The sequence below is a fragment of the Schistocerca serialis genome, chromosome 4 (assembly GCF_023864345.2).
Source record: "Schistocerca serialis cubense isolate TAMUIC-IGC-003099 chromosome 4, iqSchSeri2.2, whole genome shotgun sequence".
Taxonomy (NCBI): Eukaryota; Metazoa; Arthropoda; class Insecta; order Orthoptera; family Acrididae; genus Schistocerca; species Schistocerca serialis.
The window spans coordinates 208683452-208709147 of NC_064641.1; the positions used below are offsets into that span (position 1 = coordinate 208683452).

At 39.2% G+C, this 25696-nt stretch overlaps 1 protein-coding gene across 2 annotated transcripts in view; it reads left to right on the top strand.

Annotated features, from left to right (window-relative positions):
- The window catches only part of LOC126473675 (nucleoprotein TPR-like), a 398029-nt gene extending 381623 nt beyond the window's left edge, over positions 1-16406 (top strand). For both annotated transcript variants that reach the window (XM_050100910.1, XM_050100911.1), the window contains exons 27-28: positions 6780-6899; positions 15836-16406. In XM_050100910.1, coding sequence (XP_049956867.1) covers positions 6780-6899; positions 15836-15849 — 134 coding nt within the window. In that variant the 3' untranslated portion in view covers positions 15850-16406. The remainder of the gene's footprint in view (positions 1-6779; positions 6900-15835) is intronic.
- The last annotated feature ends 9290 nt before the right edge of the window (positions 16407-25696 follow it).

Genomic DNA, 25696 nt, shown 5'->3' on the forward strand with positions numbered 1-25696 from the left:
TGGTTGTATAGTCATTAGTAGTCAAGCACTTAGTTTATAGGATTTAAGAGTGTTTCATTAACTTGTCCAGTTTCTATAGTGGTCTAATACCCACTAACTGCAAAACATCCTAGCATAAGATTAGCACACAAGATACCATATGTGAATACTAGTCCAGAGAATACAGATGAATATATTGTTTTATGCAACAAGCATCATCTACAATTAATCTGTTGCTGTGGGCTCAGGACGAGTGTCATCTTAAGAATGTGCGTTTCAAGTATGGATCCATTAAAGCAATCAGTAATGTATGTGTTAAAGTCCAGGGTGCTGCTATAGTAGTTAAATGTTTTTATTGTGATGCATCCATTTCAGCCAGATTGCCATATTCATAGTACATGCAAAAGTCTGAGGGTATTTCATCTGCTTTACATGGTGTATCTTGCATACCAGTTGAAATAGTTATGTCATGGAATGATCTCCCAAAGACATCAGTAACTCTGAGGGAATGTTATCTACACAATGTGCTTTGTTTCAGCTAATGTCTTTCAGTGTTTTGCCAAATTCCTCTGGTAGTATTATATCTGTCTTACCTCATCTTCATCTAATTCCTCTTCTATGTCAATAATAATGTCTTAATTTTTATTGTATCCCTTATACGTAGGGTGAACCATAACTTCACCCACAAACTTTCACAGATGGTAGTATGGGCCAAAACAAGAAAAAAAATTTCTAGTAGAAATGGGCTCTGAAATGTATACCTTAAGAGCTGTGAGCACTTGTTCAGTAGAGGAAGAAGTGTTTTTCACAGTAGTGAAAATGAACAAGTGCTCATAGCTTGTAAGGTATGCACTTAGAGCCCATGTTTACTGGACATTAGTTGTTTTACTCCATACTAACACCTCTGAAAGTTTGTCGATGGATTTCTTTTCCACACATTATATTCCTTCCCTTCTTTTTTTTGTATTGGTTAGCCATCTGAGCTCGTAGTATTCATACAAATACTGCTCTTTTCTCTGATAGTCTTTTTAATTTTCTTATAGGTGGCATCTATCTTTACCATAATTACACTGTTTTCTGCAACTTTGAATTTCTCCCCTAATTTTTTCTGCTTTGCTGTTTTGTACTTTCTGTCAACCTCATTTGTTTGGCATGTGTGTTCCCTTTTGCCTACTACATTTTATATTTGCTTCTTTCATCAGTTAAATTCAGTACTCCATGTGTTATTTGAGTGTTTGGCATTCTTTGCATCCTTCACTATTTCATCTCGCAAAGATACCCGTTCATCTTCTGCTGTACTCCTTTCTGTTGTTTCAGTCAGTCGTTGCCTTATGCTCCCATTGCAGCTATCGACAACCTCTGGTTCTTTTAATTTATCCAAGTTCAGTTCTTTTAACTGTCTATATTTCTGCAAGTTCTTCAGATTTAATCTCCAGTTCATAATTAATTGTAGTTGGTGGATATCCAGTGCTGCACGATTGAAGCAAATGGATTTGTGTGTATTGCACATACAGGGACAGATGTCTGAAAATCACTTTGCGTTTGTAGGACTAGATGATTAGAAATCATTGCAATTTAATTTTTTATTTGGTTTTCTGAGAGTTAAATGAATGGAAGAAGTGCACAATTCAAATTTTACTCATTCTGCTGAGAAGTCATATGCTTCCAAAATTAGCTGGTGACTTTATTGTAATATTTTTCCAAAATGAGTGAATCTGATGTGCAGTCAATCAGCATGCAACAACAGATTTTCTTTTAGCAGAATAAATAACACACATTCACATCTGAAGACATTTGTACAGTATCTGCAGGGTTTAGTAATGGACGTGAGTACTGTTCAGTGATGTGTAGTGGTGTAATGGAGCTGTGAAGGGAAAACACCAACTCATTGATGCAAGCTAGAGAGGATATTTTCAGTATTCACCATCCCTAATGATCTTGTCTTCAGTTTGATATTAAAACTGAGTTTTATTGTATGCCTTTAGTGTATTTGCAGCCTGTTGATTTGCATAATGCATTGAGGTCCTTTGGTAACGGTGGAGACATTGAGAGCCTTGTCATTTACTTAGTATTATTTTTCATTTTAATTTCAGTGCGTAAATATAGTATCATTTTAAAGCTTATATTAATAAAATTATTGTGCACCATTTGTATGCAAGTGTTTGATTTAAGTTAGAGAATACTCAAAAGAAAAGAAGATAACATTCAGTTTGTTTGACAGTTTGAGACTTGGTTTCACTTCTTTAAACCCTGTGGACTGATACCACTAAAATTTAAAGGAATAAATATGGAGAAAGTGAATCTTCTATTAATGTGACAAAACATGGTGTTCATGAAGCTTGAGTTTTTTGACCAAATGTACTTTAAGCATTTGTTTGTTTGTTTAGGATATAGGTGCTGTGTAACTATGCATTTCCAAGTGTGCACCTGGGGAAACAGCCTGTAATTGTAATCCAACACTTATTTGACAGACTGGTGTGTTATTAATTGTACATTAGCCAAAATAATTTCATTTTCCTACTAAGCAGCTTTATTTTTGGTGGTGTTATTAAAATAAATTTACTGTATTAATTGTATTGAAAGGAGAATTTTTTTACCTTCCGGAGGTGAAATTACTGCACTTTTGAGATGAACCCAAGAAGGGAAGACAGAGATGAAGGGGAAGGCATCAGAGATAGTTGTGTTTCAGGAATACTCTGCGTGTCCAGTTCTGAGTCTAGAAAATTAAAGAACTGGGCAAGAAATAAGGAGGGGTTACAAGGACGGGAAACAAGAAGTAAATGAATAATGCAATTAAAAACTAGGAGGAAACCAGAAAAGGAGAGAGAGAGAGAGAGAGAGAGAGAGAGAGAGAGAGAGAGAGAGAGAGAGAGAGAATAAATAATGAAACACTCCTAATGAAGGAAAGATGAGGGAAAATAAGAAAAGATGGGACTAGGGAATTTGTTAACCATGGTTACAAGTCCAGCAGATTAGCAAGACCTGAAAGTATGTCGAAGACAAGCTAATCATGGTTTTCACAGAGACAGCAGGTGGAAATGATGGTTGGCAGACACAGTGTACTGGTCAAGGACAAGGTGAGTAAGGTCTAAGAATTGATCAGTTTGGTATTTACGGAACAGTTGGTGGGAAGATGGGTTACAGCCACAGACCAGAAATTTTTGAGAAAAGGCCTGTAGAAGAAGCACAAAAAAATGTCCAGTTTTGGAAGAAAGATATACGGGACTGTTGCAAGACTGTAGTGAGAGCATGTTTGCAGGAATATAGGTATTATAAGGTAGGGTTAAGGAATATGATGAGTTAGTGAAAAAAGGGGAAGTGATTTACTCTGTTGAAGGTCACATGGTGAGGGAGAAACATGTGGAACGGTGGAAAGATTCTGTACATAATAAATAATTATATGAAATCAAATAGGGGTAATGCAGGAGTAGGTTTAATAATGAATAAAAAAATAGGAGTGCGAGTAAGCTACTACAAACAGCATAGTGAACGCATTATTGTGGCCAAGATAGACACGAAGTCCACACCTACTACAATAGTACAAGTTTATATGCCAACTAGCTCTGCAGATGATGAAGAAATTGATGAAATGTATGATGAGATAAAAGAAATTATTCAGGTAGTGAAGGGAGACGAAAATTTAATAGTCATGGGTGACTGGAATTCGAGAGTAGGAAAAGGGAGAGAAGGAAACATAGTAGGTGAATATGGATTGGGGGAAAGAAATGAAAGAGGAAGCCGTCTGGCAGAATTTTGCACAGATCATAACTTAATCATAGCTAACACTTGGTTCAAGAATCATAAAAGAAGGTTGTACACATGGAAGAATCCTGGAAATACTAGAAGGTATCAGATAGATTATATAATGGTAAGACAGAGATTTAGGAACCAGGTATTAAATTGTAAGACATTTCCAGGGGCAGATGTGGACTCTGACCACAATCTATTGGTTATGAGCTGTAGATTAAAACTGAAGAAACTGCAAAAAGGTGGGAATTTAAGGAGATGGGATCTGGACAAACTGATTAAACCAGAGGTTGTACAGAGTTTCAGGGAGACCATAAGGGAACAATTGTCACAAATGGGGGGAAGAAATACAGTAGAAGAAGAATTGGTAGCTCTGAAGGATGAAGTAGTAAAGGCAGCAGAGGATAAAATAGGTAAAAAGACGAGGGCTAGTAGAAATCCTTGGGTAACATAAGAAATATTGAATTTAATTGATGCAAGGAGAAAATATAAAAATGCAGTAAATGAAGCAGGCAAAAAGGAATACAAAAGTCTCAAAAATGAAATCGACAGGAAGTGCAAAATGGCTAAGCAGGGATGGCTAGAGGACAAATGTAAGTATGTAGAGACTTATCTCACTAGGGGTAAGATAGATACTGCCTACAGGAAAATTAAAGAGACCTTTGGGGAAAAGAGAACCACTTGTATGAATATCAAGGGCTCAGATGGAAACCCAGTTCTAAGCAAAGAAGGGAAAGCAGAAAGGTGGAATGAGTATATAGAAAGTCTATACAAGGGCGACGTACTTGAGGAGAATATTCTGGAAATGGAAGAGAATGTAGATGAAGACGAAATGGGAGATACAACACTGCGTGAAGAGTTTGACAGAGCACTGAAAGACCTGAGTCGAAACAAGGCCCCGGGACTAGACAACATTCCAATAGAACTACTGACGGCCTTGGGAGAGCCAGTCCTGACAAAACTCTACCATCTGGTGAGCAAGATGTATGAGACAGGCGAAATACCCTCAGACTTGAAGAAGAATATAATAATTCCAATCCCAAAGGAAGCAGGTGTTGACAGATGTGAAAATTACCGAACAATCAGTTTAATATGCCACAGCTGCAAAATACTAACGCGAATTCTTTACAGACGAATGGAAAAACTAGTAGAAGCCAACCTTGGGGAAGATCAGTTTGGATTCCGTAAAAATATTGGAACATGTGAGGCAATACTGACCTTGAGACTTATCTTAGAAGAAAGATTAAGGCAAGGCAAACCTACGTTTCTAGCATTTGTAGACTTAGAGAAAGCTTTTGACAATGTTGACTGGAATACTCTCTTTCAAATTCTAAAGGTGGCAGGGGTAAAATACAGGGAGCGAAAGGCTATTTACAATTTGTACAGAAACCAGATGGCAGTTACAAGAGTCGAGGGACATGAAAGGGAAGCAGCGGTTGGGAAGGGAGTGAGACGTGGTTGTAGCCTCTCCCCGATGTTATTCAATCTGTATATTGAGCAAGCAGTAAAGGAAACAAAAGAAAAGTTCAGAGTAGGTATTAAAATCCATGGAGAAGAAATAAAAACTTTGAGGTTCGCCGATGACATTGTAATTCTGTCAGAGACAGCAAAGGACTTGGAAGAGCAGTTGAATGGAATGGACAGTGTCTTGAAAGGAGGATATAAGATGAACATCAACAAAAGCAAAATGAGGATAATGGAATGTAGTCAAATTAAGTCGGGTGATGCTGAGGGAATTAGATTAGGAAATGAGACACTTAAAGTAGTAAAGGATTTTTGCTGTTTGGGGAGCAAAATAACTGATGATGGTCAAAGTAGAGAGGATATGAAATGTAGACTGGCAATGGCAAGGAAAGCGTTTCTGAGCAAGAGAAATTTGTTAACATCGAGTATAGATTTAAGTGTCAGGAAGTCGTTTCTGAAAGTATTTGTATGGAGTGTAGCCATGTATGGAAGTGAAACATGGATGATAAGTAGTTTGGACAAGAATAGAATAGAAGCTTTTGAAATGTGGTGCTACAGAAGAATGCTGAAGATTAGATGGGTAGATCACATAACTAATGAGGAGGTATTGAATGGAATTGGGAAGAAGAGGAATTTGTGGCACAACTTGACTAGAAGAAGGGATCGCTTGGTAGGACATGTTCTGAGGCATCAAGGGATCACAAATTTAGCATTGAAGGGCAGTGTGGAGGGTAAAAATCATAGAGGGAGACCAAGAGATGAATACACTAAGCAGATTCGGAAGGACGTAGGTTGCAGTAAGTACTGGGAGATGGAGGAGTTTGCACAGGATAGAGTAGCATGGAGAGCTGCATCAAACCAGTCTCAGGACTAAAGGCCACAACAACAACAACAACATGAAAGGAGCTAGTCACTGAATGACCTGCAACGATAGCTGAAAGGGAAATAAGCCAAACAATAAAAGTAGATCATTAAATACAAAAATACGTACAAAAAGAAGAGAGGGGGCAAGGCAAAAGTTAATATGGGGACAAAATATTTCATTATTTACTCTTTCTTTCTTTTTACTCCATCTTCATCTCCCCACATCTTTCTCTGGTTTTTCCTGATCATCTTTAATTTCTTGCTTGTTCTCAAATGAAGTTTTCATTGCACTTCTTGGTTTGCTATCTTATACCACCATCTCTCTCTCTCTCTCTCTCTCTCTCTCTCTCTCTCTCTATCTCTCTCTGTGTGTGTGTGTGTGTGTGTGTGTGTGTGTGTGTGTGTGTGTGTAATGCATCCCACTTCATGTCTTCTTTTTACTACATGTGGGCCCTCTCAACTTTTTGTTTGAGTGGCCTGCTCCTCCTCCCATAACTCATCCCTATCCCTTTCTGGGCAAGGAAATAACACTTCTACAACCTAGGTAATGTTTTTCTACTTTTAAATATGTGTATCAATAGTGCTAGAGTTTGTATACAAACACTGTTTTGCTGATTTTCAATCTACAGTAGTTTGCTAGTTATTATGATAATGCCTCTCAGGTTTGTTTATTCTTCATTCACCTAATGTAATGTTATGTGACATATTTTGAAATCTTTGAGCAGACAGTGAAGATGCTGAATCTGAAGAACACAGTACCAATGTGAACTTGCAACGTTTACTTCGGAGTGGCAACATATCATTGGTTAAAAGGAAAGACCGGCCACGAAATCCTAACATTTCAGGTAAGTGTCAGTCATCAGTAATATATTATCCATGTTCTTGTCATGTGTGCTACGTCACTGGTTTATGTTTTCCTTATAACGATAAATGAACAGTATAAGATTGAATTAGATAAAATTGCAGGTGATCCTGATCAAAAATTTAGCGGGAGATTAACACTCATAAACTTGCTTCTCATTTTTCAACATTATTTCTATTGTTCCTGCAAGGTATTCACGTTTGATGGAACAAATTGTTTTAAGTACTCTGCATAGAATTACACCACCTGAAGTTTCAAACACCTAAGAAATGAAGCTCTTAAAATTTCACTGCTTTAAGAAATTGCAATGCAAGTCATTTCTTTCACTTCTGTAAGTGGGAATATAAAGAAAAGTAGGAAGATATTTTTTCTTAGCAAGAGTGACAAGAAACAATCTTCAGATTTCCTGAGTGACGAATAAAAATTTCATCTCCAGTACTGACAATGAAAATCAGTGTACAAAGTTCAAGAATATTGTACAAATGCACTATAGACAAGTATGTCCTGAGCAATGTTTGAGGGGTGGGGAAGACCCACCATGGTTCAATAGCCATGTTAGAAAGCTGCTACAAAAACAGAGAGAGGATCAAGGCAAATTTAAATTAGTCAAAGCCTCACAGACAAACAAAAACTGAATGAAGTTAAAATTGGTGTACAGAGCTATGTGAAACATTCAACAGATTTGAAAGTAAACTTCCGTCTATCAAATTGACAGAAAATAGTAAAAACTTTTGGTCTTATGTTAAATCAGTTAACAGATCGAAGCCATCTGTCAAGGCACTTTGTGACCGTAATAGCATCAAAATGGAGAGGGACACATAGGAGGTTGAAATACTAAATGTCTTTCCCAAAACTGCTTCACAGACGAAGTGCACATTATAGTTCCTCCTTTAAACTGTCGCACAAGCATCAAGCATCAGAATGACAGATACCAAAATAAGTGACGATGCCATAGAAAAGCAACTGAAATTGCTGGACAGAGGGAAGGCCACAGGACCTGATGGGATACCAATATGATTCTATGTAGAATATGTGAAAGACCTTGTTTACCTTCCAGCAGCAGTGCACCACAGGTTGCTGGAGAAGCAATGCATTCCTAAGATCAATAGAAAGTGCAAGTCATTCCCATGTTCAGGAATATTTGTCAAACGGAAGCACAAAGCTATAGCCTATATCTCTTGACACAGATCTTTCGTAGAATTTTGCGACATGTTTTATGCTCAGAAACTGTGACATTTCTGAATATCAAAAATCGTCTGTATAGTAATCAACATGACTTCCGTAAAAAATGGTTTTCTGAAATCCAGAATGCTCTATTCATCCACGAGACCCAGAATGCAGTAGATACAGATGCATTGCTTCCTCCTGCATATGTCTCACGAGAAGACCATGAAGGTAAAATGGAAATATTTGAGCCCATATCGTGATTTACCAGCAGTCAGTCTTCCTGCAAACCATTCACAGCTGGAACGAAGAGAGGGAAGTGACACTAATACATAAAGTGCTCTCCACCACACACCATAAGGTGACATGTGGATCTTAGATGCAGATGTATAAGCAACTTCTCCAGTTTGAAATTATGGGTGTAGTTAAAATTACAATTTCGTTTTGATGAAAATTGTGTAAAATTTAGACAGTGGTTACTGACAAGTTAGTCTTGCAGATCATTGCCTGAAATAAATGAACATGTAGCACTGTCATAAGATCTACTATGACCTTCAAAGCTTTCAAACAATTTCCATGTTCAGATATTCCTTTCAGTAAATAGAGAATTGATTCTGAATGAGACATTTCAAGGTGAAGACATTGTTATAACTCATTTTCATTAAGCAATCTACACAGTGTGTCCATTATCCAAGAAATAAAAAAAAGTAAAAAATACATTGCATTTGTTGTCAATAAGCAATCAGATTTTTCTGCTATATTTGTACAGTACTTACTTTTATGCTTCACCATGAAGAATTTACATATCAGCTTTTGCACTGTCTGTGTGTCAATGTCTGTGGATGTCCAGAGCATTTCAGAGTTCATTGAAGTGGTTAGTAAGCTTATGCTTCTTAAATTTCAATTATATTTATGAAAAATTACAAAAATAACTTTCTTCATGGCTAGTTCTGTCATTCTATCATTCTTTCAAATAAATGTACATTGTCTTATAACCCAATTGCCCGTATTGAACTCTAATTTGGTTTTTGGATATTGGCAGTTTCTACAACTTAAATTTGCATCATGTTGTTGCCTCACAACATCTAGGAAGGAGTGACTTTCAATAGATACACAATCAGGATTGATAGTGTTGATAGTGAAAAGTTCTGAACACTTCAAATGGCAAATTGTGGCCATGCTGTTTTGTGACATAAGTTCCAGATAAAATTTTCATAACGTTGGTTCTGACGGAAGGGTGTGGAAAGTCCGTAACACATTGATTAATTGTGAAATGATGAGAATATGAATGGGAAAATGCTCAACAAGGACAGTAAAACCAACTGATTTGTGTGTGTGTGTGGGAAACATTCCACGTGGGAAAAATATATCTAAAAACAAAGAATCTGTAACTGACCAAACGAAAGTGTTGGTACAAACACACACACAAATCTCAAGCTTTTGCAACCCATGGTTGCTTCATCAGGAAAGAGGGAAAGAGAGGGAAAGACGAAAGGATATGGGTTTTAAGGGAGAGGGTAAGGAGTCATTCCAATCCCGGGAGCGGAAAAACTTACCTTTGGGGGCGGGGGGGGAGGTACAGGTATACACTCGCGTGCGCGCACACACACACACACACACACACACACACACACACACACATAAACAGATACAAGCAGACATATTAAAGGCAAAGAGTTTGGGCAGAGATGTCAGTCAAGGTGGAAGTACAGAGGCAAAGATGTTATTGAATGACAGGTGAGGTATGAACGGCGGCAACTTGAAATTAGCGGAGGTTGAGGCCTAGTGGGTAACGGGAAGAGAGGATATATTGAAGGACAAGTTCCCATCTCCGGAGTTCTGACAGGTTGGTGTCAATGGGAAGTATCCAGATATCCTGGATGGTGTAACACTGTGCCAAGATGTGCTGGCCGTGCACCAAGGCATGTTTAGCCACAGGGTGATCCTCATTACCAACAAACACTGTCTGCCTGTGTCCGTTCATGCGAATGGACAGTTTGTTGCTGGTCATTCCCACATAGAAAGCTTCACGGTGTAGGCAGGTCAGTTGGTAAATCACGTGGGTGCTTTCACACGTGGCTCTGCCTTTGATCGTGTACACCTTCCGGGTTACAGGACTGGAGTAGGTGGTGGTGGGAGGGTGCATGGGACAGGTTTTACACCGGGGCGGTTACAAGGGTAGGAGCCAGAGGGTGGGGAAGGTGGTTTGGGGATTTCATAGGGATTAACCAAGAGGTTACGAAGGTTAGGTGGACGGCGGAAAGACACTCTTGGTGGAGTGGGGAGGATTTCATGAAGGATGGATCTCATTTCAGGGCAGGATTTGAGGAAGTCGTATCCCTGCTTGAGAGCCACATTCAGAGTCTGATCCAGTCCCGGAAAGTATCTTGTCACAAGTGGGGCACTTTTGGGGTTCTTCTGTGGGAGGTTGTGGGTTTGAGGGGATGAGGAAGTGGCTCTGGTAATTTGCTTCTGTACCAGGTCGAGAGGGTAGTTGCAGGATGCGAAAGCTGTTTTCAGGTTGTTGGTGTAATGGTTCAGGGATTCCAGACTGGAGCAAATTCGTTTGCCACGAAGACCTAGGCTGTAGGGAAGGGACCGTTTGATGTGAAATGGGTGGCAGCAGTCATAATGGAGGTACTGTTGCTTGTTGGTGGGTTTGATGTGGACGGATGTGTGAAGCTGGCCAGTGGACAGATGGAGGTCAACATCAAGGAAAGTGGCATGGGTCTTGGAGTAGGACCAGGTGAATCCGATGGAATCAAAGGAGTTGAGGTTGGAGAGGAAATTCTGGAGTTCATCTTCACTGTGAGTCCAGATCATGAAGATGTCATCAATAAATCTGTACCAAACATTGGGTTGGCAGGCTTGGGTAACCAAGAATGCTTCCTCTAAGCGACCCATGAATAGGTTGGCGTACGAGGGGGCTCTCCTAGTACCCATGGCTGTTCCCTTTAATTGTTGGTATGTCTGGCCTTCGAAAGTGAAGAAGTTGTGAGTCAGGATGAAGTTGGCTAAGGTAATGAGGAAAGAGGTTTTAGGTAGGGTGGCAGGTGATCGGCATGGAAGGAAGTGCTCCATCGCAGCGAGGCCCTGGATGTGCAGAATATTTGTGTATAAGGAAGTGGCATCAATGGTTACAAGGATGGTTTCTGGAGGTAACAGATTGAGTAAGGATTCCTGGTGTTCGTGAAAGTGGTTGGTGTCTTTGATGAAGGATGGGAGACTGCATGTAATGGGTTGAAGGTGTTGATCTACGTAGACAGAGATACATTCTGTGGGGGCTTGGTAACCAGTTACAATGGGGCAGCCGGGACGATTGGGTTTGTGAATTTTAGGAAGTAGGTAGAAGGTAGGGGCGAGGGGTGTCTGTGGGGTCAGGAGGTTGATGGAGTCAGGTGAAAGGTTTTGTAGGGGGCCTAAGGTTCTGAGGATTCCTTAAAGCTCCGCCTGGACATCAGGAATGGGATTACCTTGGCAAACTTTGTATGTAGTGTTGTCTGAAAGCTGAAGCAGTCCTTCAGCCACATACTCCCAACGATCAATTACCACGGTCGTGGAACCCTTGTCTGCCGGAAGAATGACGATGGATCTGTCAGCCTTCAGATCACTGATAGCCTGGTCTTCAGCAGTGCTGATGTTGGGAGTAGGATTAAGGTTTTTTAAGAAGGATTGAGAGGCAAGGCTGGAAGTGAGAAATTCCTTGAAGGTTTGGAGAGGGTGATTTTGAGGAAGAGGAGGTGGGTCCCGCAGTGGCGGAGGACGGAACTGTTCCAGGCAGAGTTCAATTTGGATAGTGTCTTGGGGAGTTGGATCATTAGGAGTAGGATTAGGATCATTTTTCTTTGTGGCAAAGTGATATTTCCAGCAGAGAGTACGAGTGTAGGACAGTAAATCTTTGACGAGGGCTGTTTGGTTGAATCTGGGAGTAGGTCTGATGGTGAGGCCTTTGGATAGGACAGATGTTTTGGATTGGGAGAGAGGTTTGGAGTAAAGGTTAACTACTGAATTTTGTGTGTATGATTGTGTTTGTTTAGGTGTCTATCAACATGCCAGTGCTTTCGTTTGGTAAATTACATCATCTTTATATATATATAGAGGGAAACATTCCACGTGGGAAAAATATATGTAAAAACACAGATGATGTGACTTACCGAACAAAAGTGCTGGCAGGTCGATAGACACACAAACATACACACGAAATTCAAGCTTTCGCAACAAACTGTTGCCTCATCAGGAAAGAGGGAAGGAGAGGGAAAGACGAAAGGATGTGGGTTTTAAGGGAGAGGGTAAGGAGTCATTCCAATCCCGGGAGCGGAAAGACTTGCCTTAGGGGGAAAAAAGGACAGGTATACACTCGCGCGCGCGCGCACACACACACACACACACACACACACACACACACACACACACACACACACACACATATCCATCTGCACATACACAGACACAAGTAGACATTTGTAAAAAAAATGTAATATATATGTAAACATTCCACATGGGAAAAATATATCTAAAAACCAAGCTGAAGTAACTCACCAATCGAGTGTATACCTGTCCTTTTTTCCCCCTTAAGGTAAGTCTTTCCGCTCCCGGGATTGGAATGACTCCTTACCCTCTCCCTTAAAACCCACATCCTTTCGTCTTTCCCTCTCCTTCCCTCTTTCCTGATGAAGCAACTGTGGGTTGTGAAAGCTTGAATTTTGTGTGTGTCTTTGTGTGTCTATCAACATACCAATGCTTTTGTTTGGTGAGTTACATCATCTTTGTTTTTTTATATATATATATATATATATATATATATATATATATATATATATATATATATATATATATATATAGTTATAATAGAGGGAAACATTCCACGTAGGAAATATATATCTAAAAACAAAGATGATGTGACTTACCAAATGAAAGTGCTGGCAGGTCGACAGACACACAAACATACACACAAAATTCAAGCTTTCGCAACAAACTGTTGCCTCATCAGGAAAGAGGGAAGGAGAGGGAAAGACGAAAGGATGTGGGTTTTAAGGGAGAGGGTAAGGAGTCATTCCAATCCCGCACACACACACACACACACACACACACACACACATGTCCATCCACACATATGTATATGTGTGGATGGATATGTGTGTGTGTGCGAGTGTATACCCGTCCTTTTTTCCCCCTAAGGTAAGTCTTTCGGCTCCCGGGATTGGAATGACTCCTTACCCTCTCCCTTAAAACCCACATCCTTTCGTCTTTCCCTCTCCTTCCCTCTTTCCTGATGAGGCAACAGTTTGTTGCGAAAGCTTGAATTTTGTGTGTATGTTTGTGTTTGTTTGTGTGTCTGTTGACCTGCCAGCACTTTCATTTGGTAAGTCACATCATCTTTCACACACACACAATATAACTTCTGCACCATTTCAATGCAGTAATGTGTTCATTGTAAATAAGTATTATAGTAGTTGTATTACATGTTTATTACCTTATAAATAAATAAACTTTTTAATTTTAAATTCAGTGCATTAGTATTTGTAAAATGACTCTTTCATATAGTGTTCATTAAAGAATGACGATCATTCCACTTGGGACCTGTGGAATGGTACATTAACTTATTTGTTTTAGTTGTATATATTTGTCATGTATTGTTTTTCTGACATGTCCACATCCTGGAGGACCTCCTCACTACGGATCAATTAGAATGAAAGTAAATCTAATCTAATCTTGGTTTTAAGTCTAGATCTGACACTACTCTCCTCATTGTTTTCATTATGGTTATTTCTCTAATAATAGGAAATCATTGAGATGCTTTTCCTTCTCTCACTGCTGAAAGTATAAAAGTTTCACATAAGTCACAGTGTGTTAAGCCATATTACGTCCTCTTGCTTTGGGAAGATGAAGTAATATCTGAATTGAATGAAAGGAAATTCAGTCAAGGAAGCTAATAAATTAATAAATTTGAGACAGAATAGCTGGCAAGTACTTACCTTTAAGAGGCGAAATATATACTACTGCTGATAGAAACACATAAAAGTAAAAGGAACGCAGTACCTAGCATTGGAAGCTAATAGTTTCTAGATCATGGAGATTGAGAGTGGTATGTAGGGGAAGGTTAAAAATGAAGAGCAGATCACTTAGACTAGGGGTCACCAAACTTTTTAGTCTGCTGGCCACATTGTCTCCTCCACGAAGTCATAAGGGCCAAGATCTACCTAGTGGGATTAAAGCACCCTAGCACTCCACGATCACCGTAATGTAAGGCTAAAGGAAAGATGAAATCGCAAAAATCTAAGGTTGTGGGAATAGCTAGCACTGAAATGAACTACGATTTTTATTTAATTACATAATTTTGATTGATGGACGTACCTGACCGAAATTCTGGCGTATTTTACTCTGGCGAATTTCACTGCACATTCTTCACGAAAGCGTCCTGCAAAGTTAACGAAATCTCAAAATCATTGTTAGCAACACTATTACTGCAAGACGTAACGGAGGTAGGGTATGTCAACGCATTGTTATTTCAAGCGGCGCAACAATAAGTTTAGTTATGCAGTCTTGTAGCGAGTAGCAGAGCCAATGTGGCGGTGTATTGGTTGCGATAGGCCTCGAAACTCAATTGTTGGCAGTATGGGTACCACCTCAAATATTTGGCGGGCCGGATATGGGGGATGTCCGGCCAGCTCTCGCGGGCCGGTTTGCCGGCTCTCGCAGGCCGGTTTCGGCCCACGGGCCGTAGTTTGGAGACCGCTGACTTAGACCCCAAGAGACACCCACCTGTACGAGAACAAGGATAGACTCTACCTTCCTATTAATAAGACTTGCAGTCACACATTGTGGGATTGTTATTTTGTATCTGTTTTATCTTACTGTCACAATAAAGGAAATATCAACATAATGAGGAATCTGGGATACTCACACTCAGATGTTATACATGTGCACTTGACTATTAATATATGAGTAACAAAAGAATATGACAGAGGAATTTATATCTTGAAATTGTCTTATCAGTATTTAAGTATTGGAAATGTAGAAAGGGATGTGAATTTTTGATTGACAGAATCACACTGAAAAAGTTATGGTCTGTGAAGGTATGAGCATTAATATCCCATTGCATTTTTGCTGTAAATTGTTATATCCTACATCAGGTCTCAGAGGTAGATTAATAATCTTATGATACCATACAGTAATTCTTTAGTATCTAATATGTAATATCAGAATAGAGAAGGGAAACAGTAGTAAAACATGGAACTTCAAAATGATAAATTTACCATCCTACTCCAGAGGTGTAACAATACATTACATAACTACCATAAAGGCCACTCTAGAATTTTGAACCTATGAGGCATGGAAACAACATATTGAAATAGGAACTCTATATTATCTTAAGTTAATATTGGTCTATTCTTTTAAATACTACCTTCGCTTGCATTCCACATCTTCTTAGCACTACAGCAGAGAGTAGGTTGTACTGAGAATTGTATGTAATGTGTTTTGTATCCCCGAGGTTGTCTGATGAATATAACTCCTGTCTTGGTATAATAACAGCTTTTCATAACTTAGGGGCAAATTTGCAAATAATTATGAAAAGCAGACTCCTTAAATAGAGTTCATCACTGACAAGTCCAGCAGTGTAAAAATATTATGAGTGGGACTAACAGTATGTGATTGAGAAAATGTATACATTTTCTGGTGTGTTACTAGTAATTGCTGCTCTAAATACTGAGCCACTGCTGAAAGTTCTTACTGATCTGTCTTTATTTTTTTCAGGTAATGGTTCTTAATGCCACAGAGCACAGTAACCCTGACAGCGTCCTTTGAAGATTTTGTGTAATTAGCTGATCATGAACTTAAAATATTTATTATATGGACAGAGAATTTTATTTGTGAACATTGCTAGAACTTCAGAAGACCTGTAGAAAGAACATCTTGTATCTGACATCAGTTGAAATGTGGCTATTGTATTAGATGTGTTTGTGTTTCCTAAGATTTTGATTTTGATGTATATTGTCAGTGTGGAGGTACAATACCAGTACCATACAGAATAATATTGGCACGTTGGTGTGCCAGCTCATTTGTCTGTCTCGTGTGTGTGTCGTGTGTGTGAGTGTGTGTGTGTGTGTGTGTGTGTTGTGTGTGTGTGTGTGTGTGTGTGTGTGTGTGTCAGAGAAAGTGTATATGGCTACTCTTCTTTTTAACTAGAAAGTGTGTGGTACATCAGAAGATATTCTTTGGTATCAGTCATTCCATACCATTTATTTTGTATCAAAACTTTATATGTATCTAAAATAAATCACTATCGAGATCTCATCTATGTAAAATAAAGTTTCTTACTGAGAACTGTGTAAACCAGTCGTTGTTGTATGAAATACCTCCGGGCAGTTTTCTCCCATAAACAAAGATATAGAAAAGGAGGACATGCATGTAGCCAAATATTCATTTCAGTCTTTCCTTACTATTGTTGGTGTTGCCTTTTTTTCTCAATCAGTTTATTGTAGCCACAAGTGATATAACATTTTAATGTCCTCACAATTTAAAAAGGCAATGGAAATACGAGGGTTGACCAAAAAGTAAGTTTCCCAATTTTATTCCTCTGCAAAATAAACTATGCTGTGACGTGAAGGCAGGTGAGTTTGACTGATACGTGTTGACAATCCACATAACATCTTATGAAACATACCACATTATCTTGCCAGTACTGTGGAAGCTAGGGTGGAGTTTCTACTACCAATTGTGTCCACTTGTGAGCTATGATCTGTCATTTATTTTTCACGGAAAAACAGCTATCTTTTAATATTCATCAGGAGTTAACCTCTGTCTGTGAACAAGTCTGCTGAGCATTCAGATGCTTTGACGGTGGCATGTACAGTTTGTGGAACGACACGAAGATATGCACGATGAACAGTGCACAAGGAGGCCCACTACAGCAACATGTGATGATGTCATTATTGCAATTCATAATATATTGGAGGAAGATCGTTGTGTTACCACCGACAGTGTCCTAATTTTCACTACCTCTTGTGGCTGCAATTTAAAGCTCATCCATCACAAAGATCTTGACAGACCATCTTCACTACAGCAAAGTCTTTGCAAGGTGAGTGCCGCATTTTCTGAGTTATGCCCACAAGCAGCAGTGGATTGATTTGACCAGAATGTTTCTTGAAATGCATCAGAAAGAGGGAAATTTGTTCTTCAAATGGCTTGTTGCTGGGGATGGGGAAAGGAGGGAGTTTTCGTCTCCAAGCAGCTTACTGCTGGGAATGAGACCTGTGTCTGTCGTTTGACTCCTGAGACAAAATGTCAGTGCACGGTGTGGAAGAAATTTGGTGAAAGTGTCCCAAAAAAGGCATAAGTTAAACATTCGGCAAGGAAAGTTATGGCGGCCATCTTTTGGGACTTTCAGAGGGTTTTGCTCATTCACTACCTGCCTCACCACGCCACAATGAATGCAGAGAGGTTGTATGATGTCTTGAGGAATATGCGAGTTGCATCAAAAGGAAAAATCCAGGACTTTCATCTCTCAAAATTATCTTACTTTGTGACAGTGCTCATCCTCATTACGAACACAGGGCCAGACCCGGTACAACACTGTTTTGGAAAAATTTCTGTGACTTTACAGAAAATGCTTGGAAAAACATGGTGACTATGCAGAAAAGTAACAGAAGGATTGCACAGTATCAGTAAAATTATTTCAGAATGAGAAATTATGTGTAAAAAGTTTTTTTTTTTTTTCTTTTTATGAAATAGGGAAACTTATTTATTGGATCCCCCCCCCCACATTTTTCATGCAGAGATTAAGTTTGTTGCTTCTCTCACAGTTACGTGTACTTTAATTTATTCTACTTTCATTGCTTAATCACCACACTAAAAACAACAAATGAAATTGCAGGTGAAGGAAAAACATTTCTAGGTCCATTTGTGAGGAATTTATCCAAAAATGTGATCCACATACAATTACTTGAAACTTCAGCAAGTTCGTAATATTGGAAGATGGATCACACAACTGAATGGAAACAACAGCTTTAATTGCACAAGCGTTGAATTTTGCCAACAAACCCCCATCAATATGGGCACCAAAATTCTGAACAGTTGCTGGCAATGCATTCTTATGGATTTGGCACTCAGTGTTGTTCTGCATGAAAAAAATAAGTTTAGTTTGTATCACGAACTTGATAAACTACAGGTGTGCCAATTTGTTTAAAATCATCTTCCTTTAAAGATGAACGTGTTTGAGGAGAGGGAGTTCCTGTAATTAAACCTGCCATGTGAAAGCCCAAACATTTCAGATTTGCCTGTACATAAAATACTTTTCTCAACTCCAATAACTGTCTTACAAGGGGAGGCAACGACATTGGGATCATAGATTTACTTCAAACTTTGTACGTCATTAGTAGGCCTTTACAACAACATAATCTGCAAGTAGTAAGGTGCACTACTCTGGCAATTCCGAGAAAATTGCAAGAGAAGTTTTAGGCATCAACTGTGTAACTGATGTTGAGTGTAAGAAGTCATTGTGGTCAAGTGGTTAGTGTTCGCACATTGCAAGATGGACATGGGTGAGGCAGAGGCTCAAGTTCTGCTGGTGCTTATTTTTTAATCCATATTTTTTCACCACTGGTCATATTATTTAATTTATGATGTTTGAGAGCTAATATAACGAAAAAAAACCACGTGCATTTTCAGGAAGTTCTAGTGAATATCATATGTTGTTTGACTATTTACTTTCGTAACTAAATTTTCAAGGACGAGGGACAGGCTTGGAAAGCCCAAGTCAAACCTCGATGAGTAGTGATGCAAATGACATTATTCACAATCAGTAATATAGTAAATTGCAAAGTGTATACCACAAGAGTAATGTACAATTACTCGACGGATGTGCTCTTGACATCATACGTTGCAGAATGGGATCAAGTTTGAGTAGAAGTCAAACTGTTGCGTCATAAACGTTCCTCTTACGAAGCTTGAATGCTAATCATTTGACCACCATGAAAAATAATGGCCGGCACCTACACACAGATACACAAGCCACATAATAGATGCACAAAACTTCTCTTGTGATTTTCTCAGAATTGCCAGAGTGGTGCACCTTACTACTCGCACATTATGTTGTTTTAATGGCCTACTAAAGGGGTACAAAGTTTGAAGTAAATCTATGATCCCAACATCGTGCCTACCCTTGTTAGCTTTGATTATTTTCGTTTTGTTATGAGCTTTTAAACTAAATCTTCAGAAAGTTGTGATTTCAGATTTTATTGTGTTTGGATTAACATTAACTGTAAATGAGCATTACATAAACAACTCGTACACATTAAGCTCATTTTGATGAGGGACTCCAAAACAACTGGTTATACCTTATTATTTGACCTACTACACAGTGAACCCTGATGTAGCTGATTTGAAATCTTTTATGGTCTTTCTTTTGTTTACACCATGGCAAGATGCTCATCAAGGCCAATTAGAAAGATACTTCAAACACAGAAAATACACACAATATAATTAAAATATACATTTAACTGATCTGAGCAAATGTTTTGTACCAAGGTAGGCAAATTATCCAGTCATCTCGCACACATAAAATTTTAAGAATGTAAATTTGTGACTCAAAATTGTTTTTTTTTTTACCCTTTTTTCGTGCACTTTATGAGATTTGTGACTTTGTACTCTTGCATCTGTTCTCCCCATCAATTGAGGAAGCAATGAAAATTTTATCAGTTATAAAAAGAGTCATGCAATGGAATTTTGTATTTATCATGTTACAACATTTGCTACCATCATGCAAACATCACTCAGGTAGACTGGCCTCATTCTCAGTGAAATTGTTCTCTATGTTACTTATAAAATAAGGTGGTGAGACTTTCTGTTAGGCTGTATCATAATGTTTTAAAGCAAGAGACTCCACTTCTTAGGCAGTAAGAAAGAGGAAAGCAAAATTATTTTCATTTTTCTGGTGACATAATAATAACAATAATAATGATAATAATAACACTGATTTCATGTGGTAAAGTCAGGCTTATTTATTTTTACTGCAACTATATAGAAGTTAAATTCAGGCCAAAATGATCATTGTTAGCTTACAGCCTGCTTGGTGTCGAATAACTGTGTGCATTGTTGTTATACATACAAAGGAAATTACTTTGTATAAAGTTAATAAGACTTCCTGAAAAGATGCAGGATTGATTAATGATAGAGCGCTTATGTCACTTGATCGTTGTGTCATCAAGCAACTCGCTCCCAAAGTAAATGGCCAAGAATAATTTGCTTCATACAGATAACATAGGAGAGCTGAAAGGTAGATTATTTTACAAATTAAAACACATTTTGAAATAAAATGTCCAATTACTATTGGTAAAAAGACTACAAGTGAGACATTTGCATGTGTTAGTATCATTTTCCATGCATAATTTGCACGATAAATCATGACATGGAATGAGTCATTTTACATCCACATCACAAATCAATTTGTAAATATGGCTACTTGCTGAACATTTATATTTATTTCTTAAATATAAAGATGCCACTTAGTACACTTAGTAATTCCTACCCATCACCTTTTACACATTACAATAATAGAAATTCTTCTACCGAATAGGAGGGGTTGTCAAGGAAAAACTTTTTTGTTTTGTTTTCCAATTTTACTTTGCTGTCTTTCAGACATTTTATATCACTGGGCAAGTTAACAGAAGTATTAGTTGCAGCATTGTGTACCCCCTTTTTGTGCTAAAGACAACCAACCCTTTCAGAACTTTTTTATGTTTTGCAGAAGAATTTAATAACTTGTATTCTTTGTTAGAAAGCATTTATATACTCTAAAAGGTACAAAAATATATTTTTACTCTCTTAGTGTGCATATTATAGAGAGAGCAATAATAGTAAATCAGTTTTCAAATGGAGTAAATTGTTACATATAAGCAGTTATTCCTCTTCTACCTTGTTTACCTTTCAATTCGTGTTTGTTTTGAATACAGTCAGAGAGAGCCCCTTTAGTCAGCTGTTGTGCTGGTAGTGCTAGTGTTTGTTTTAAATACAGTCCAGAGATAGGTAGTGCTTATTTTCATTGTTTTCAACAAGAAGTGTCTAGTAACCACAGTTTAGCCTTTAGTGAATTAGCAGTCTAGTTAAAAGTTAATTAACTCTCTACAGTAAATTGTTGATTTCTTAAGTTGGGTAGGATGTGTGACTACTGTGTACGGACGCAGGAGGAGCTGGCCACTGTTCACGAACAGCTGAACGTGTTGATGGCTGCTGCCTCTGAGTGTAGTGGCAGTGGGGAATCAGATGTGTCGCATGGTACACCCCAGGCATTACATGCTTCACCCACGGTCCCTGCTGTTGGGACATCTTTGCAGGTACCGGGTGCGGTTGGGCCACTCTCTCCCCAAGGGGAGTGGCGGGTTCAGCGGCATTCGCGTCGCACAAGGCAGAGGGTCAATGTGGAGGCTGGCTGTGTCTGTGTGGCATCGCCTGCTCTGCCTGTGAGTGGACATGTGGCTGCTACTTCAGCAAGGTCTGAGCAGGCACACAAGGGGAGGGGTTTGTTAGTGATTGGGAGCTCCAATGTTAGGCGGGTGATGGAGCCCCTATGGGAAATATCGGAAAGGTCGGGGAAGAAGGCCAGTGTTCACTCTGTCTGCTTGCCGGGGGGGGTCTCATCTGAGATGTGGAGGCGGCCCTGCCGGCGGCGATAGAGAGCACTGGGTGCACTCAAATGCAAATTGTTGCTCATGTTGGCACCAATGACTCCTGTCGTCGGGGTTCAGAGGTATCCTCAGTTCATACAGGCGGTTGGCGGAGTTGGTGAAGGTGGAAAGCCTCACTCTCAGGGTGGAATCTGATCTAACTATTCGTAGTATCGTTCCCAGAACCGATCGTGGTCCTCTGGTTTGGAGCCAAGTGGAAGGCATAAACCAGAGGCTCAGACGATTCTGTGGAGATCTGGGGTGCAAATTTCTCGCTCTCCGCTATCGGGTGGAGAAATGTAGGGTCTCCCTGAATAGGTCAGGTGTGCACTACACACAGGAAGTGGCTACAAGGGTTACGGAGTACGTGTGGAGTGCACATGTGGGTTTTTTAGGTTAGAGAATTCCCTCCCTAGGCCTGACAAGACGCCTCCTGAGACGCGACAAGTTAGTAGTAGGCAAAACGCAACAGGGAATAACAATATTAATGTGGTAATAGTAAACTGCAGGAACATCAATAGAAAGGTCCCAGAACTGCTCTCATTGATAAACGGTCACAATGCCCGCATAGTAGTAGGGACAGAAAGTTGGCTGAAACCAGATGTAAACAGTAATGAAATTCTAAACTCAGATTGGAATGTATACCACAGAGAGAGGCTGGACAGTGAAGGGGGAGGCGTGTTTATAGTGATAAAAAGTGGAACAGTATCAAAGGAAATTGACGGAGATCCGAAATGTGAAATAATTTGGGTGAAGGTCATGGTTAAAGAAGGCTCAAACAGGGTAATTGGATGTGTCTAAAGGCCCCCTGGCTCAGCAGCTGTTGTGGCAGAGCACCTGAAGGAAAATTTAGAAAGTATTTCAAGTAGATTTACCGACCGTGCTATAGTTTTGGGTGGAGATTTTAATTTGCTGTATATAAACTGGGAGAATCAAACGTTTATAACCGGTTGCAGGGACAAAGAATCCAGTGAAATTTTTTTAAGTACATTGTCTGAAAACTACCTTGAGCAGTTAAACAGAGAACCGACTTGTGGCGATAACATATTAGACCTTCTGATGACAAACAGACCCGAATTATTTGAAACAGTTGCCGCAGAACAGGGAATCAGCGATCATAAAGCGGTTACTGCATCGATGATTTCAGTCGCAGATAGAAATATTAAAAAAGGTAGGAAGATTTTTCTGTTTAGCAAAAGATACAAAAATCTGATTTCAGAGTACTTGACGACTCAACACAAAAGTTTTGTCAAGTACAGATAGTGTTGAGGATCAGTGGAGAAAGTTCCAAATCCTCGTACAATATGCGTTAGATGAGTATGTGCCAAGCAAGATTTTAAGAGATGGAAAAGAGCCACCATGGTACAACAACCGAGTTAGAAAACTGCTGCGGAAGCATAGGGAACTTCTTCACAGCAAACATAAACATAGCAAAAGCCGTGCAGACAAACAAAAATTATGCGAAGCGAAATGTAGTGTGAGGAGGGATATGCGAGAGGCGTTCAATTAATTCGAAAGTAAAGTTCTATGTACTGACTTAGCAGAAAATGCTAAAAAATTTTGGTCTTATGTCAAAGCAGTAGGTGGATCAAAACAAAATGTCCAGACACTCTGTGACCAAAATGGTACTGAAACAGAGGATGGCAGACTAAAGGCCGAAATACTAAATGTCTTTTTCCAAAGCTGTTTCACAGAGGAAGACTGCACTGTAGATTGTTGCACAGATGACAAAATTGTAGATATCGAAATAGATGACAGAGGGATAGAAAAACAATTAAAATCGCTCAAAAGAGTAAAGGCGCTGGACCTGATGGGAGATACCAGTTCGATTTTACACAGAGTACGCAAAGGAACTTGGCCCCCTTCTTGAGCCGTGTACCGTAGATCTCTAGAAGAGTGTAGTGTTCCGAAGGATTGGAAAAGGGCACAGGTCATCCCCGTTTTCAAGAAGGGACATTGAACAGATTTGCAGAACTATAGACCTATATCTCTAACGTCGATCAGTTGCAGAATTTTGGAACACGTATTATGTTTGAGTATAATGACTTTTTTGGAGACTAGAAATCTGCTCTGTAGGAATCAGTATGGGTTTCGAAAAAGGCGATCGTGTGAAACCGAGTTGCGCTATTTGTCCACGAGACTCAGAGGGCCATAGACACGGGTTCCCAGGTAGATGCCGTGTTTCTAGACTTCCGCAAGGCGTTCAATACAGTTCCCCACAGTCGTTTAATGAACAAAGTAAGAGCATATGGACTATCAGACCAATTGTGTGATTGAATTGAAGAGTTCCTAGATAACAGAATGCAGCATGTCATTCTCAATGGAGAGAAGCCTTCCGAAGTAAGAGTGATTTCAGGTGTGCAGCAGGGGAGTGTTGTAGGACCATTCCTATTCACAATATATATAAATGACCTTGTGGATAACATCAGAAGTTCACTGAGGCTTTTTGCGGATGATGCTGTAGTATATCGAGAGGTTGTAACAATCGAAAATTGTACTGAAACGCAGGAGGAACTGCAACGAATTGACATGTGGAAATTGAATCTCAATGTAGACAAGTGTAATGTGCTGCGAATACATAGAAAGAAAGATCCTTTATCATTTAGCTACAATATAGCAGGTCAGCAACTGGAAGTAGTTAAATCCATAAATTATCTGGGAGTAGGCATTAGGAGTGATTTAAAGTGGAATGATCATATAAAGTTGATCATCGGTAAAGCAGAAGCCAGACTGAGATTCATTGGAAGAATCCTAAGGAAATGCAATCCAAAAATAAACGAAGTACGTTACAGTACACTTGTTTGCCCACTGCTTGAATATTGCTCACCAGTGTGGGATCCGTACCAGATAGGGTTGATGGAAGAGACAGAGAAGATCCAACGGAGAGCAGCACGCTTCGTTACAGAATCATTTAGTAATCGTGAAAGTGTTACGGAGATGATAGATAAACTGCAGTGGAAGACTGCAGGAGAGACACTCAGTAGCTCGGTACGGTCTTTTGTTGAAATTTCAAGAACATACCTTCATGCAGGAGTCAAGCAGTATATTACTCCTTCCGATGTATATCTCGCGAAGAGACCATGAGGATAGAATCAGAGAGATTAGAGCCCACACAGAGGCATACCGACAATCTTTCTTTCCACGAACAATATAATACTGGAATAGAAGGGAGAACCGATAGAGGTACTCAAAGTACCTCTGCCACACACCGTCATGTGGCTTGCGGAGTATGGATGTAGATGTAGATGTAGATCACTGTTTCCCCACAGGAAAGGCTTTATTGAAGTCTCATTGTCACTAATCCTATTTAAATTATTCCGTAGTGACTAATTTCATTCATTGTTCAGTTACTGCACGTAGATTTTATGGATGGGCTTGAATCAGTTATGGTTCATCAGATATAGTGAATATCACACTGTTCGTACTTGATTTCTTTACTTCAGGGTACACAGTTCTTTCTTGCATCTTCCTTGTTTGTCCACTATTTTTGGCCAGTCTCTCAAACGGGCATATCAGATATCGTATGTACCCTCTACACAGTAATAATACATAAATGTAGCACTGCAGCAACATTTACACCAAAAGCTTCAATTAGTTAACTTTTGAGAGCCATTGCTTTCCCTTGGTAGACAATGAAATCACAAATTAATTCACTCTCGCTGCACAGAAGGTAACATTTCCCCTCCCATCCACGGACATGTCTTACCTTTTATGTTTTGCTCTGTGTTCAAATATTCTCTGAAAGGAATAATTAGCTCATCAATACACAATACAACCAAGTTTTTAATGGTTGCTGCCAATTTATTGAAAATGTATGTTCCTGAACATTACACCCCTTTTTGGACCAAGGTAAGTGATTTTAGGTCTTTATGTAGATTGTTCTTATTCCTAGTATTAATCCTGTGTATTGAGCTATTGGTTGGAAATAGAGATGTATTACTTGCAACAAATTTGA